General features: G+C 37.3%; 3 protein-coding genes across 3 annotated transcripts; all 3 read right to left on the reverse strand.

The window, feature by feature from the left end:
* Window positions 1-12,905: 12,905 nt before the first annotated feature.
* LOC143607125 (uncharacterized) lies at window positions 12,906-14,255 on the reverse strand. Its single transcript, XM_077082680.1, has one exon. It carries the CDS (start codon window positions 14,253-14,255, stop codon window positions 12,906-12,908), a length of 1,350 nt encoding a protein of 449 aa, XP_076938795.1.
* A 48-nt stretch (window positions 14,256-14,303) lies between these two features.
* LOC143607126 (uncharacterized) lies at window positions 14,304-14,762 on the reverse strand. Its single transcript, XM_077082681.1, has one exon. The coding sequence runs from the start codon at window positions 14,760-14,762 to the stop codon at window positions 14,304-14,306; it is 459 nt and encodes a 152-aa protein (XP_076938796.1).
* Window positions 14,763-14,830: 68 nt separating this feature from the next.
* Window positions 14,831-16,612, reverse strand: LOC143607127 (uncharacterized). Its single transcript, XM_077082682.1, has one exon. It carries the CDS (start codon window positions 16,610-16,612, stop codon window positions 14,831-14,833), a length of 1,782 nt encoding a protein of 593 aa, XP_076938797.1.
* Window positions 16,613-17,453: the final 841 nt, after the last annotated feature.

A 17,453-nucleotide genomic window follows, 5' to 3' on the forward strand; every position in this document is an offset into this window, starting at 1 on the left:
TCAAACCCGTTTAAGGGAAAAATAGTCAATAACTTTGACTATCCGTTTTCTCATACTTCTGGTCGGATTCTGTTGGGACTTATATTTTAGACCGACGCATCGAATTATTATTATGGGTGAAAGATAATTAATATTTTTGGTCTCAACCAAGGGTGGATGGCTTGAAGACCAAGACATGCTAGACTAGCATAAATAGATATATTTGTTAATTTGTCCAGCATGAGTGTATTGTGTATTGTGTAAAAATTAGGGTTTTATCTCTTAGAGAGAGCCGCCGCCTCCAGGATGAGCTCTCCTGGAGGTGGCTGAACTTTATTGTATGTATGTGTGTATGTATGAGTGTTATGTATGACAATCTTTTGACTAATGAAATCATACTACCACTTCTTTATTTGTGTTTCGATTACATATATTTGTTCATCCAGTCTATTGTTCATTGTAATCGATTCAGGCTCTCTCCTAAACACCACTCATCCATCCATAACACCTTTCAAGAGTGAATACGATTTGATCCTAGCTCAGGTCCGAGCTCCACCGTTAATAACGACCATTATTCACGCTTCCGCACCGGGGCTCGGTTCTTGTCAGTTGGTATCACAAACTCAGGCTTCAAGATCAGGCAATGTTCATCATTGAAGGCTACCTTGTATCCTTTGTCACAAACTTGAGAAATGCTCAACGGATTGTATTGAAGTCCTTCTACATGTAGAACATTCTCAAATGATACTTTGCCATTGGAGAGTGTTCCTCTTCCAACTATCTTCTCTCCATTTTCATCACTCCCAAAGGCAACTGGCCCTTCATATTTTCTTTCATAGTTGATCAGTGCACTTTTGTCACAAGTCATATGCCTGGAACATCCACTGTCCATGTACCATAAATCATTGCTGTTCAAGGACTGTTCCTGCATATACACATAAAACTGAATTAGTTAGAGTCCGATTTACAAACTTCATCAGTTTGTAATTCAGTGTTAGTGGAAGATTCATCAGGAGTTGGAATTGGAACTGGAAGTGGATCTTCATACACAACTTCACATTCTTCATCCGTGTCTGAATCTGACCCATTCTTCACAACTTGTGATTTAATTAATTCTTCAGTCTACTCAATCACACAGTTCTTTTCCTTAGTCACCTCCTTTTTAGTCTTCCATTGGAACCCTCTTGGTTCAAATCCCTGTTTCATCAGAAATTTCTCATCTCCATTGAGAACACCAGGTCTAATCTTCTCTTTTCCTTTGTCACTAGACCTTTTGTTCTTTGCAGGTTTGCTTGATCCGTTTGGTTCATCCTTGATCTTTAAAATTTGTTTCACTCTCTTTTCAAGAACTGGACTCTTTTTTTCATCATCTGAATTGCCTCTTTCTTCATTTAAATATCTTTGATACATTTTCTTGTATCCTTTCAAATCAAACCCACAAACTATGTCAGGAACCTCGAATTCTTCCTCTTCAAACCAACAAGAGTCAGTGTGGTGACCATATGCATCACACTTCTTGCACCGGATCTTTGCATACCTCCCCATGTCCTCAAGCAATTGCTTGTCCTTAATTTTGTCACTGGGTTTGGGGAAATCAAAGCCTAGGGAGGTTTTAGGATATAGTGAATTGCTGAAGTCCATCTTGATTGGTTTGTTCAGATCAGACTCCAGATGATATTTTTCTTTGACAAATACAACAGGTTTGAGCTTGGAGTGGGGTTCTTGCATTGCTCCCTTTTTCTTCTTTAACTGACCTTTTCCTTGGAACATAATCAACATCCCCAATATCAAATAACTCATGGTTAGAGAAAACTGGATAAATTGGTGGATGTGATTGATCATAGGAATATTTCACAGTTTTTTCTGTTCTTTTCTTGATAACAGGCTGTGGTCTTGCACATATGTCAAACACTACATGTTCTCTTTTCATCTTCTCATAATGTTTTTTTAACTTTGGAGTCATCTTTGGTAGAAGAGGAATCTTATCACTTTTCTTTTTGCTTGATTTTTCCTTTTTCTTGCTCTTAGATGACTTAGAGCTCCCACAGCTGCAGTTACTGTCTTCACTGGAGTATTCACTCCACTTCTTCTTTTCACCTTCAATCTTTTCATTTTTCTCATTCTCTTGCTTCTCACTCTGCTTCATAGCAAACTCTCCATCTTTGTCCACAAATACATCAGCATACTGCTTAACAAACTCATCCTTATCATCAAAGACATTCTTGAATTGTTTAAGATACTCACTTATGTTCTCCTTGTCTACCTTCAGAGGATAGCTATCACAAAAAGGTGATGGCACCTTTTTATACTTCTCTTCTTCATTCATTTTATCAACATAACCCACAATGTTGCCTGTAGAGACAAGGTTCTTCAAGAATTCCATTTGTATTTGCAATTCAGCATTCTTTATTTTTTCTTCTGCATACATCTTCTTCAACCCTTCAATTTCAATTGTCATTCTTGATTGGGTTTGGTATGCCATCATGCAATCCTCTTCAAGCCCCTTGATTTGACTTTCATAAGTTGCTTCACTTGCTCCATAGACATTCAAGAAGACTTCCTTTCTTCCACACTCAGTTTTTTACTTTCCAATCTCCTGATTTAATTCATCAATGGTAATAAGAAGATCAGAAATTGAGATATTAGATTGTACCTGAGCACTTGAGGATTCAGCCTTGTCATGCACTTTGGCCATGAATGCAACATTTGCCTTTTTCATTTCAGCTGCATGATTGCTCCAATCAAATTCTCCATCTTGTGGCACCCTGGTAACAGCTACATTTCCTTGATCTCTCTGCTGGTTCACATTTTTTGAGTAGTTCTGCTTTGATTTGAGTGAACCTTCATTTGATTGTTTCTTTGTGGTTGAAATGTTTGTTGCTGGGTTCTGTTCTGATTTTGATAGGGGTTTTGGTTGGAAATTTGATTTGTCTGCTGGAAGTTCCGATTCTGGTTCTGATAGAATTGATTTTGGTTAACTTGATTTCCGACTTGCTTGGGCATGTTACACTCTCTAGCAAAATGTCTTGGTTGTTGACAGTTATAACAGATAGCCTTTGATTTGTCAAACCCAATTCTTTCATTTGGCCCATTGAAACTTGTTCTGCCAGTTCTGTTATACAACCTTTTGCTTCTTACTGCCAACATAGCTGCTTGCCATTTTATGTCCATGTCCTCTAAATCATCAGCATCTATTTGTTCTAGATCTTCTTGCACAATGCTTGTGTTTATCAGATTCTTGGCTACAAAAGCGTGATATCACTCGGTAAACATGGAAAATAATGCTTGATAATCTATTCCTTGACCATTATTGTTCTGCAAGAATGTTGACTGCCCATTTGCTGTAGAGGGAATGTCATCTTCAATCCGCTGAACATTGAATCTTGATTGGCCACTGCAAGTTGAACTTGTATCTGATGGTTCCTCAATAATAGGCTGCTGGGTCTTGATTGAGAAGTTGCCTATTAGTGCTACAAGAGCATTGTTCACTTGAAAGCTTGGCTTGTCCTCCTTTATCATATGGTTCTCTATCATCTCATGTTCTGCAGCCTTGAGAAAGGCAATCACATCATCTAACTTGAAGTTCGGAAAACTGGCCTTTTCTTTGATAAACTTGCTAGCAGTGTACCATTCCCCGGACAATGATGATAAAAGTTTTTTGTTCAGCACAAAGTCAAAGATTTGTAAATCAGTTGTTCTTATATCATTCACAATTGTCATAAACCTCTGTAACACTGATTTCAGTCTTTCCACGTCCTTAAACTTGAACCTGTCTAGTTGTTGCTTCTGTATGTCTTTCTTGATGTCTCTAAGTTCAGTATTCCCTTCAAACATTTCGATAACTTCATCATACACACCCTTTGCGGTCTTATGATGATTGACAGTTGTCAAAATTTCCCAAGAAAACCCTAACTTCAGCATAGACAAAGCCTTATCGTCTCGTTTCTTCATTTTTAGCTCAACGGTGGCATTGTTGTTTGGAGCTGTTGAGAGAACATAGTTTCCTTCAATGATGGAAGTCCAAAGCTCTGGGTCGTTGTAGCTGACGGCTGCTTCGAAGAGCACATTCCATTTGATGAAGTTTTCCTGTCCAAGCAACCTTGGAATCTTGTTGGTGGAAACTTCCTGGTCATCCATTTTTATCATATCTGAGATTTGTAGCAGTAAAACTGAGTAAAGCTTCAAGCTTTATCACACACCTTCAGTCCCGTGGCCTTTTGTAACACCCCGTAACCGCAGCGGAAACGTACACGGGATGCAACAGACACATCTGATATCAACAACATTGTTTATAAAGAAAACACCACTACATTAATTTAAACGTATTACATTGTTCTGGGTTTCATAACCATCTAAGCGTTATCACATAAGTGTTACCGATAGTACATTAACATATTTAATGCAAAATATAGATCTCTAGACCTCCACAAAATAGCACACCGCATCGAACACATATCACTCATTCCAATTTGAGTGTACCTAGAAAGCATGTAAAGAAAACGGGTCAACTACGAATAGTTGGTGAGTTTCACTAATTTAAATAAAACATGACAAATCATTATAAAAATCATGAATAAGTGATGTAATTATACTGAGTTCACAAGTGAAAACTCTATTAACCCCAAAACATATCGATTAACCTCCGGGAACTCTGTTACCCCAGAATACTTCCAATAACCTCTGGGAACTTTGTTACCCCAGAAACACATTTAATAACCCCTGGGAACTCTGTTACCCCAGAAACACATTTAATAACCTCTGGGAACTCGGTTACCCCAGAACACTGTTTCGGGCCTTACACTGTAAGCTACTCAGACAATTACCATCTTAATTCATTACTGTACTATTCCCGTACAATAAACATTATATAAATACGTTCATTTCCATGCGATCAGCATGTACTTAAACACTTTGATAAAAACATGCTTTCCGCCCCGGGAAAATATTTAAAACAGTTCAGTAAAAGGGGCTCGTGAAAACTCACCTTCTTGTGAGCAAGATGTACTACGGTGCACAGCTACTGGTACAGATCTGTAATACGATCCCCAAATCGTTACTACACAATTTCTATCAATATAACTTAAATTCGTGTTAACCGGTACGTCCGGGGACATTGTTAACCCAGTACCGTACACGATCCGGGGACCATGTTGACCCCGATACACTACTCAGGACTTAGATTGTGATATCACTTAGAGTTCTTTAGTCAAAACTACCGATAGTTTGTTTTCTCGTTTTGCGTGCCTAGCACGGTTATTCGTCTTTATGTTTTCAAAAAAATGAGTTTGACCACATACGTCCCGAAAATAGTCATTATTGATATTTTCATTAAAGTGGTGAAATTAGAGCTCGGTTAGACACCCCGTTTGGCCGCGGGGCCCGTTTCCGTCTTTAATACACCGGAAACGGTTAAGTCGGGTAAAATTACCCAAATCATCCGAATAATTTCCGGATGATTTATTTTTACTTGATTACTTAGTTTCATAAAAATCATCCATTTTTAAGGTTTTCAAACACCAGTCAGTTCGCTCAGGCGAACTTTGCCGGTTTACACGTTTTAAGCTTTAAAAGTTTGTTTTTAAGTTCCATTTAGCACAAATAAATATCCGTTTAGTCTCGGACCTTGAAATTTTGTACAAACCATATTTTGACAGTAAGGATTTTTATAAAATTTTTCCAGAATTAATTTTTGATATCTAAGATTTATTTAACCATTTTTAAACGTCATTTAAACACCAAATATGTCGAAAATACCAAACGACCTTCGAAAAATCCCAAATTTTTCTGGGATGACCCCTGTCACCCACATAGTTCCCTGTAATTTTTCCAGAACCAAAAACTCATTTTTCATGCCATTTTTACCAAAACCGAGCTAGAAATCCCTAGAACTCGTTTTACCTAAAAGCCTACTTAGACTTCTCCAATGAACCTGAAATTTTGTGTGTGACTTTTATATGTTATAAAAAGCTTATCTTAAATTTTCCAGAATTTTTCATGATGTTTAGCTATTTTTCACCATTTTTGGCCAAAACCGAGCATTAAATTCACCAAATATTCATCCTTTATCCAAAAATTACCAAAAATTTACAGATCTCATATTTTCATGTGTAGATCATCTCTGTGAAATTTCGTGACCCAACTCTAGGTCTATCACAATCTGTCCAAAATAACTAAATCACACGAAAACCGAACTATCTTGTGTTTTCTAGCGTTAGATCGCAAAGATCTTGGTTTCTAGCCTTTGCTAGCCACTAGATACAACACTTACAAGCACAACAACACCACACCAAGCAAGTTATACCCACAATCAAGCCATTTCTTTCATGGTTTCGATTAAAACATCAAAACAAAGATTTTGACCGTAAAAATTCGTTTTTGACTCTTTTAACTACTTTCTTGGACCAAGATCCTTTGTATAACTTGTATACATCACTTGATCCTCCAAGAATCGGTTTCATCTCGGGTTTTCACCCATTTTTCATTTGAAACCTCATTTCCTTGTAAATGAACCAAGAAAAGAAGATAAACACGATCACAACTCGGTTTTTACCTTGTGTTCTTGCTTAAAAACTTGGATTTTGGATGGGTGTTCATGAGTTTTGGGAGGATTTGGAGAGAAATCTTGGAGAAAAAAGAAAAATGAAGGTGTTAGTGTGTGTGCAAGGACCGATCGGTCCAAGTAAGTGTGGGGGTTGGCCCACATCTCCAACCATAGCCACACATTTGGATTGTGTAATCCGGATAATGTTGTGGATAATCTGGTTCAGTTCGTTTTTCGGTTAAACGTTTAATTCCGCTCAAAACGAGGCCAAAACGGTCGTTTTTCGGCTTAAAAATGAAATTTATATAAAACTGATTTAAAAACTTTAAAAACTTAAACCATGACATGTAATGACTTAACGCATCGTATTGTCGGTAATTGTGCATCTTTTTCGGCTTGATCGATCGTCTCTTACTTGATTTGATATTAAAGGTTTCGTTTACCGTACCGACGTACTAATAAATCGAAATCCTTTTTCTGTGCTATAATTCACTTATCCCGAAGCTTTAATACTTCATAAACATCACTAAACATTATATATTTCGTCTATAATGTAATTCCCGATTCGTTCGGGTTTCAATAACCGTTCATCGATTAATCGTAATTCCGATACGACTAGTTGTACATTTGAGTATAATTCGTACTGTGAATCTTATATACTCGTATGAACACATTATAATTCATATATTCAGTATTAAATAACACGTAAATAGTATATTCCGGCTAGGGTATACCTGAATTTGCCGGAATCGTTACACCTTTAGCGAGTTTACTCAAGCTCTGATACCACCAAGCTTACGGATTTAATAACTTATGAGTGTCAACCAACATAATGTTTTGTTTATCTTTGTTTATTGCAGAATCAACAAACTTGATCAGGATGGTCAAGGTTGTTTCACCCATACTTGATTAGAAGACACAATTTTCAAAGACGTTTGCAACGAAATTGGGGGAGTAAAAATTCTTGAATATCATTGAAAATAATCAAGTGAAAAGACTCAAGTTAAGGAAAAGTTGATCAAGATCGATAATCCAAGATTCTTTAGAGATGTTTCAATGTTTGTGAGTTTTCAGATGTCCTAGTACGGTTGAGAAGATAGAGTCATCACTAGTAACATGGTGAACGGATGATCAGTAGAGTTTAACCTCCTATGAAAAGAGCCACTTGACAATCAAGAACGGGTTATGGTTGACTTGAATGCTATCTTGATTCAGGGAATGGTTTGAAGATGATTTACAAGGAATGAAACAAGTTTGAAGAATGGAAGATTATTTGATGATCACATTGAGTTTATTTCTTTTTGTGATGACCTTGATACTTGAAGTTGATTGCTGAAGTTCAAAGCCTTGTTCATATGCCCATACAAATGTATCTGAATGTGATATAGGAGAAATGATCTAAAATGAACAACGGGAGAAGCTCAACGTGAGGGGGAGAATTTCAACGGAAGACAACGAGTTTTTGAGGTGGTCATGGAAGAAAATTCGATGGCATCAGTTTAAGGGGGAGATTGTTGGGACTTATATTTTAGACCGACGCATCGAATTATTATTATTATGGGTGAAAAATAATTAATATTTTTGGTCTCAACCAAGGGTGGATGGCTTGAAGACCAAGACATGCTAGACTAGCATAAATAGATATATTTGTTAATTTGTCCAGCATGAGTGTATTGTGTATTGTGTGAAAATTAGGGTTTTATCTCTTAGAGAGAGCCGCCGCCTCTAGGATGAGCTCTCCTGGAGGTGGCTGAACTTTATTGTATGTATGTGTGTATGTATGAGTGCTCTGTATGACAATCTTTTGACTAATGAAATCATACTACCACTTCTTTATTTGTGTTTCGATTACATATATTTGTTCATCCAGTCTATTGTTCATTGTAATCGATTCAGGCTCTCTCCCAAACACCACTCTTCCGTCCAAAACACCTTTCAAGAGTGAATACGATTCGATCCTAGCTCAGATCCGAGCTCCACCGTTAATAACGACCATTATTCACGCTTCCGCACCGGGGCTCGGGTCTTGTCAGATTCAACGTTCGGTACATTATTATTTGCTCATGGTTAATTTACCGGTGCCCGATTCGCTTGGCAATGGTTTAATTGACACAGTATTTGCTCATAGTTTGATTTCATTACCGCATTTATTAAGTTTTGCTTATTTCTTTTATCTATTATATTAACATTATTTTATTACAAAAATTGGTGATAAACTCACTCAACATGTGTTATTGACAAACTCTATTTTCTACGCATATGCAGGTTGCTATTGAATTGAAGTCGAAGAATGGACACTTAGAAAGACCTTAGGGTTTTAATGATTACAAACATTAATTTAAATTTGTTATATATACTTATTGAATTGTTTTTTATATTTGAATATTGTGTGTATATTTGAAATAAAATAAGTAAATAGATATTGTCACATTTATATTATGATAGTATATTTGAGCTGTGAGCAATCGGATCACGCCCCGACATTTTCTTCTTAGATCGGGGTGTGACAATAATTACATTAAAAAACACTACATTTCTCTCTACTGTTTAATTAAATAATATTTTTTATACTTTTATCATTACAGTTTTCTCTTTCCACCCTATAATTTACAAAAAATCATTACCTTTTCCCCAAATTTACAAAAAATCATTATCTTTTTTCTCTCCACCCTATTATTTACACTCACAATCACTCAAAGCCACACCCTATAATTTACAAACTCCACTCACAAAAGATTTAGAGGATGGGATGGGAATGCTCTAGACTGGAATGACTTTGCAAAGTCGAAATTGTCATTTGTAATAGTATCTTTTTGTAAACTGTTCCTTTGACTTTCCAAGTTAAATTTCCACTAGGTTTTAGACCACGCCGGGTTGCGCGGGGTTGTTAATGTTATTGAAGGTGTTGTTAAGCCAAATGTTAAGAATGAAAACTAACTGAAACTTACAATTTGCTTATATAAGTTATATTAGTCATTGTAATAGTATTTGCCATGTTTAGAGGCTTACATAAAGTGGCTGCATTTTCTATTTACAAAATCTTAATCATTGAAGCCACATATTAGTAGCTGCTATTTTATGCAGCTTACATAACCTTCCTATCATATTTAGGTTAGTAATAGTGTATAGAAGACAAAACGTTTACAAAAGTCGGTTGGCCCGCCTAATCAGATATTGGCTATGTATTGGCCTTTTTGTCCTTAGCAAAATAGTCTTCCCCAGCTTTGGTTAGCTTCAGTTGGTAGTCTTTTGGTCTTTCACCTTTGGGATGTCGTTATCTGAACCTGACAATCATTTAAAGGCTAAAGTTAGTATATGCATTGTGTTTTGATGTAGTTAGGGATGGTGTTACCTGGTGTGTCTGGTTCCTGTCTTTTTGACCCGGTTATATTTGGATCGGGTGTTGCTGGTGTGATTGTAAGGGGTCTTTCAATTAGTCTTTGGGTAATGAGTGGCTGGCCATCTCCAATGTTTGTAGCTTTGTTGACAATGATCGTTCGGTCTGCTTTCATTGTTAATTCAAAGAGTTTAAGTTGACCGATTTGCGCCGCGAGTTCATGTGGGATGACTTTTGGATCATTATTTGCACCTTGAACGACCAATGTCTTGCAAGGGATTTTGAGTATATATGACATGGCATCATTGAAGAAGACGACTTTTGTTGTTGCTGTATCGTCTATGATGGAACCGTTGATACAATAGCTGAAACCATAAAAGTTATATAGTTAGTAAAATTTGGTAAGTTGGTATTTTTTATGTTGTGTATTACTACCTGAATCTTGGTTCCATGTTGTCATGATCTTTGCAGACGTAGTTGTCTTCTTGCTCCTCTAGTTTCCGTGTGCATTTTGAACACTTGACAGTATACCACGTCCGATGAGCTTCAAAGTCTTTTATGCGAGCAACACATTTATAATTTGACTGCTGTGGAAAACTTGAGTGTTAGTGACCCCACAGAAAAAAAAACCATTTTACCTATATAGAACGACAGATTGTAAAAACTGATTTTGACACTACTGATTGATTTAGAAACCAATTCCAATTTAATATCCAACTTCTGATGTATTTAACAATGAGGTGGTTGATTACCTTGTTTCCTGGATTGCTGTTGAGCATTTGGTGTATGGTAACATTAGTTTGAAGAGGCGGAAGAGCTTTCAATGTTGCAACCTTTTCTTTGAATTCGGTGAATGTAGGGTTGATGTGTATGGTCGTGGCTCTTGTAGTTTCCAACTGTGCCACTGCAGATGGGTGTTGGATTTAAAGATAGAAACTATTGTAAAGTATAACGACCTGGTACACATCTAAAGATTGGCATCGTACCTCTGTATATCGATGCAGTTGTTGATGTTATGGCAATTATGTCGCCTTCACGTATGTCATTACTTGCAAGATGTTCCATATCTTTCCAGAATGTTATCTCGACCTCTTTATTCCTGTTGAAGTAAGGTATGTCAGCTTGTATCATTCACACCCTTACAGCATCCACAATAAAGAGGGACATTCCACTAAACCACCAAACAAAACGCGACGGTTTTTTAATAATAAGTTCTCATTTGGCTGGCAAATTATAAAATTATAATTTTGACAGTTTTTCGTAAAACCGCGAGCCAAACCGTTATTAGCGTTTCCTATTATTGAAAACTATAGCCGAACTGTTGAGATTTAAAACTGAACCAAACATAACCGTACTAACGGTTTGGTTTCGACCAGTTTGGTTTCACAATTTAGACTTTATTAGCCTTTATAATCAGGAATGCATAACTAAATAAAATTGTTAATATTTCACTTCATGTGTACATTCGTCTTGTATGAGAATTTTCTTCAATTTATCGCCTTTGGCTGTGTTCTGAGTGAACTTTCTCTCAACTCGTTCGATGTAGTCTGCATAGAAGATGTACAAAGACACAAATGGTGGCTGATATGAGATCAAAATAGCTTAATAAAGTTAAAAATAAACCAACAAAAATAATTGTGCTATTATCTGCTTTGGAAGCGTAGAAATTGAAACCCAATACTCCAGAAATTGAAACCCAAAAGAAGTCCAAATTATCCATGTGAATTACCTGCTAGGGGCTTTGGGTCCTGTCGATGTGCCTCTAGTGACTGATGAGTCGCAAATCTGAAGTAGTAGCAACTTATGTCAACATCGTTGAGAGGTATAAAGATAGCCTTCATTCCAATGCTTAACGAAGCATTGTGGTCTACTACCTTGTTTACCTTTCTTGCAAAGGTAGATACATAATTTGAAACTGTGTAGCATGCTTGCACCTTGAGAATTTCATCAAAATGTTCTTGCTGATTCAGTTCTGCTATTACCTCAATAGCATCACCCTATATAAAAAAGTGTTAGTAAGATTCAAATGTGTTGTTTGAGTCACAATGAAGGTAAAACTAATACATAAATTATCTTATTGAAATTAAAGTTGACTACTTACATGATGGTCTACAAACAGGTAGCATAGAACTTTTTGGTATTTAGGTATCCATTTCTTCAAAACCCTTATCTGTATCGGCTGCGGTTTTGATCGTGGTTTGATGTCACGAATACGTATTAAGTTCATTGCCATAAGGTTATCTGTTATGTAGGTCATCAATATAAGCAATAGATGTAAGGTGTATAATGTATGTATGTGTGTGTATTTATGATAAGACTGTGTTGAGTAATTATGTACAAAGTAAACATATATTTGTGTGTATGATTAGTTTATGTTAAGTGTCATAGTTGTGTTATCTAGTAGTCTAGTTTGCTGTACTGTCTATTTCTTTTAGAAAATCAGAGTAGACAATATTTTTTGTTGTAGCTGGATCGTCGTTGTCATGTGGAACAATAACAATTTTTATGGAGTTTGGTGTGGTTGCTCTTGATAGCGCGACGTATAGTTGGCCATGAGTGAACACGGGATTTGGCAAATAGATACCTATCTTGTCTAGAGATTGACCTTGGCTTTTGTTTATTGTCATTGCGTAGCATAGTCTTAACGGGAATTGTTTCCTTTTGAATTCAAATGGAAGTTCTTTGTCTTTATGCGTTAATGATATATTTGGAATGTACACTCGGCGACCTATGAACTTCCCTGTCATTATTTGCACTTCGACAATTGCTGGTAGAAGTTGTGTAACTATAAGTCGTGTGCCATTACAAAGGCCGTCTCTAGGGTTGAGATTTCTTAGTAGTATGACCGGAGAATTAACTTTCAATTCAAGCGCATGTGTTGGAAGACCGTTGAAGTTTAGAAGGTTAAGGTACTCAACAGGATACAAAACCCTTATATCAGTGTTGTCACCCGGATGAGGAACAACATAGTCTATGCTTGTATAGGTTGTGGCTGTTCCTGGGGCCATATTGATAACCATAGAATTAATTTCATGGACCACGTCATTTTTAGGACATATAATAAGCCTTCCTTGAAAGCGTTGTCGCATCTGGGTTATGTAATGTATCGTTGTCGTATATGAAGTGTATAAGTTCTGTAAGTGCATTGTCATTATAGGGTATTAGATATTGGGCAGGTATGCGTATGACTTTCATGTCTTGTGGGTCACTGATGTCGGGCGTACCAACGTTGCCATCACCTATAGAGACCAACCATGAGGAAAATGTAGAGATTAGGTTTTGTTCACTTGTACTAATGTTTGGTCTCTGTAGTCGCATGTTTTCAGTTAACTTATACACTTTGAAATTGTTCCACAAATAAGATCTTGGTAATGACGAAGCAAGAATTCCTGACTTTGAAGCACCAGGTACTATCGGAAGTGTTTGTCTGAAGTCACCGCCAAGTAAGACTGACTTCCCACCAAAAGGTTTATCTTGACAATCAAGTAAGTCTCGAAGAGATCTGTCTAGTGTTTCAAAGCATCTTCGGTCGTTCATTGGTGCCTCATCCCAAATGATAAGAGACGTCTCAGTTAGTAGTTGGGCAAGCTGTATGTTTTTCTTAATGTGACATAATGAATTGTCAGTGACGTCTAATGGGATCTTGAATCTCGAGTGGGCTGTACGACCCGATGGAAGTAACAATGACGCAATGCTTGAGGCAGCGAAAGCCAACACGATTCTGCCATTGGATCGCAAAGAAAAAATTATTGTTGTCCATAAGAAGGTTTTCCCTGTTCCACCATGCCCGTACACAAACACTAATACTTGATGGGCAGAAGCTACTGCGGATGTGACATCTTCATATATTCTGGTTTGCTGAGAGTTGAGCTTTGATAGGCATGTCTGGTGTTCAACTGAGAGCATATGTCGGTCGTAGTTCCTTTCTTCCATTAGAAGGCTGTTTTGTAACTGTTTAAGCAAATCAACTCTACGCAAAGGCAGGCCGAAATCTGTAAATGATTTAGAAGGTGAACCTGAACGAAGTAACAATTCAAGCTCATACAGAACGTACTGTCTTTGATCATCTTCATTTGTAATGCCAAAGTTTCGTTGCCCATCGTCTGCCATTTTGTGCCATTGGTCATTCCACATCTTTAATGGGTCTGTTATATCACAAAAAAGCAGCATTTGAGTAAATAACGCTCGTAGTTCAGCATCTGTGGCCCAAATGGCAGCCTCTTGGAATGCCCCTGACCATTCTACATCATCTCCAAGCAGCCCTAACTTCTCACATGTAGCACGAAAGGTTGAGCATATCTCACCATTGACTGTTCGTGTAGATGCGAATGATGTACAACCTATTTGATGGCCTAATAGCATACGCAAAAAGAAGCTTTCTCCACAGCTAGGATGCATGTAAATTAGTCTTCCAATCGTTGGAGGTTTGTCTGTTGATCGTCTTAGCTAGGCTTTAGATGACGGATCCCATCTATACTCTATCAGATAGTCAATGTATCTTAGATGCCGACCACTATTGTCTTTCCTGTTGTTAGACAGCAACTCTGTTAAAGTTGTTCGTCTAGTGAACGTGTTGCTGGCAAGATTTTCAAGGTTGTCGTTGTCCCTAAAAGTAATGTGCTGCATGTTTTCTAAGTGGACAGCAAGGACTTGTACTGCAGGGTTTCTATCATGAATGTCAAAGTTGAATATCCTCCATGCAGCTTCGTGTGGACAAATGAATCTACCATCAACAAAATTTTGAATCTCATTGATAGGTGAACATTTACCTCTATTTCGCACGTCAATCGGAGTTGGTGATGTTGAGATATTGTAATGAATGCGGTCCACACCCTTTGATATATATTTGAAAAGATGCTTGATAAGCATACTCCAACCGCAATACTCAACATTTATATGAGCCATGAAATGCAAAGATAAAGTGCGGTTGTAAGGCACAACGTATCTGCTATCTATCTTAACACCATTCTTAACTACAAAGAACCTGTCGGCCTCCTTCTATAATGTATATGACCGTTGTCGTCGAAGTAGGTCTCGGGTTCATAGTGTTTTGGAAAGTTCTTAGAGCAAGAACCTGACACCATACATTGTGAATTTGGTTTAAGAAGCCCACATGGCCCATGAATCATCAGATCAATAACTATTTTGTATAGATGATGGTCGACTGAAGGATCTGGGATCTCAGCTGAGATGAATTTGTCAACGTCACAGGCATCTTTAATCACACTTGTAGGAGCCACCCATAGAAGTATATGACAATGAGGAAGGCCTCTCTTTTGAAACTCAACTGTATATAAATCTGCAGTGATATCGCCAAACACTTTCCTAGTCTTAACAAATTTAAGAAACAACCGTAGTTTTATGTGGAATACCCGTGCAATTATATCCGGACGATCTTGTGACTTCAATGATGGATAGCGCGACAAATACCTTTCAATCTCAGGCCACTTAACATTACACGTGAATGTAATGAAATACTGAGGTTTACCATGCACTCTGCAAATAGCGAGAGCATCTTGGTAGTGTTTGTACATGTAGCGTGGGCTACCGACAAAAGATGAGGGCAAAACAGTGCGCTTACCAACATCTTTACCATCAGTATCACCACGCTGAAACGCGTCTTTTATACCTTGAAGGAAGTCAGCACGGAAAGTGTTCTGGTTAAGCCTTATATAGTCTAGTCGACTCTCTTCAATACAAATGTAAACGTCTACGATGAACTGCTGTAGCAAACGACCGCCCCTTAAAAGTAACGTATATAAGTTATAACAATCGTGCAGCAAATAGCTATAGTACATATTCATGGTAAGCTTTTTGTCTCGTGAATTGCCATCACCACGAAGATAAAGATCAGATGACCACCCGTGCTCACCATAAAGGAAAAGAAGAGGATATTGTAACGGCATATACAAAGGATGAATCTTGTTTATACGTTGTGGGCCACCGTCTTTATGCCTAATGATAATATCAAATTGCGTACATGTCAGATCAGGGTCAGTTACAATTGCACCGATACACGCTTGAGATGGCATATCATAAGAAACTTTATCACGTGAACCGTAAAGACGAACACAAAAGTCAGGTACGTCAGACGACGAACAAAGATCCCTAGCCGTGCGGAACAGCTTAACCAACGCGTTAGTAGATTCCATTATGGTAAGAAGAATGCTAACGGTTTCAGGACATAAAGACGTCTGACCACCCAAGGAAAAAGGATGCAGTCGGTTGGCTATTTCATTCTCGGTGTCATAGACGTACATTTGCAAGAAATGTGGCCTCTCATTAGGAGGTGGACATAACGTACCTAACCAATGATGAATCTGACCACTTATCTTAAAAACATACGACCCAGAACCTCGGTTTATAGTATCGTCAACCTTAGCACCAAAAGAGGTCATAGAAAAGACAGAATTGTACGCACGTATGTTAGACATAAAGTCAGCTTGCTGAAACAGATGAATAATAGTCGTATAAGGTCTTCTAGGATACGGTAGTGCAACACGACCTCCCTTACAACATTGTGTATACCTCGAACGATGCCTCGTAGAGGAAGCTACAGCACGTTCATCATACCAAAAAAAAGCGTCACAAAACTCACACACGTTGTCACAGTCCCCAATATCTATGTAGCTAGACGCAGTTACATGAGTGTTACGCAACAACGTAGAACGATAAGAAGCCTGCCTAGAAGACTGACCATGATTTTGATTAAAAAACGACGATAACTCTGTTCTTGGCCTTTTTTCACGTGACATATCGACAACAAAAAATTAGAAGTAAAAGGTTGAAAGTTAAAAACTACTCTAAAGACTACACAAAAGTGACAATTGAATCAGCCTAAGCAAGGAAAAAAAATAAGGCATGCACAACAGTACACAAAGAGACAACATACTAAAGCAAATGACATAAGCAAGTACCAAACAAATAATATGTGCGTACCTTCAACTTGAAAACAACAAAGTGGCTACAGATATCTAAACAACAGAGAGAGTAAAAAAAGATAAGTCCGTATAAACAAAAAACCCACCTAAAAGAAATTTAACATATGCAAAAACTAACAAACATAAGCATACAAAAGACGATGCAGACAATGTAATTACATTTCAAGAAACTATCTAAAATAATTTGAGAATCCGTCACTTTGTGAATTCCTATTTCTAAAGTTCTCGGTACCATAAATTAGCATAACTACCAATGAATAATAGATCTCTAGTTCTAGAAGTTGATACCAACTATTATTTTAAACCAAATTCATACCTGTTAGGGATGAGCTTGGTACCGAACTACTCTCAAATGATCAGACAATTTCACAATCCTAATGTTGTTGCAAATCAATAGCAAAGGTGATTAGTTAAAACGAAACACCATAAGAAGCATTTCACTGCATAGTCATTATGGAAAAGGTTATTTATGTTAACATTTTTTTGTGTTTTTGTGGTTTGCGTTTGTTAAAGAGAAGGCAAATTAGAGGTTTTGGTTCCTAATAAGCTGACATTCTTTAGAAATTTCTTATTGTTAATATCATATAAATTTGTCTTAGTTAGAGGTTCACTTTATTTTTGTAGTAATGATATTTCTTTTAAGCATAAATGGACA

Source organism: Bidens hawaiensis, unplaced genomic scaffold, assembly GCF_021521415.1.
Source record: "Bidens hawaiensis isolate Kalapana, Puna unplaced genomic scaffold, B.hawaiensis_p1.1 tig00079535_1, whole genome shotgun sequence".
In the NCBI taxonomy this organism is placed as follows: domain Eukaryota; kingdom Viridiplantae; phylum Streptophyta; class Magnoliopsida; order Asterales; family Asteraceae; genus Bidens; species Bidens hawaiensis.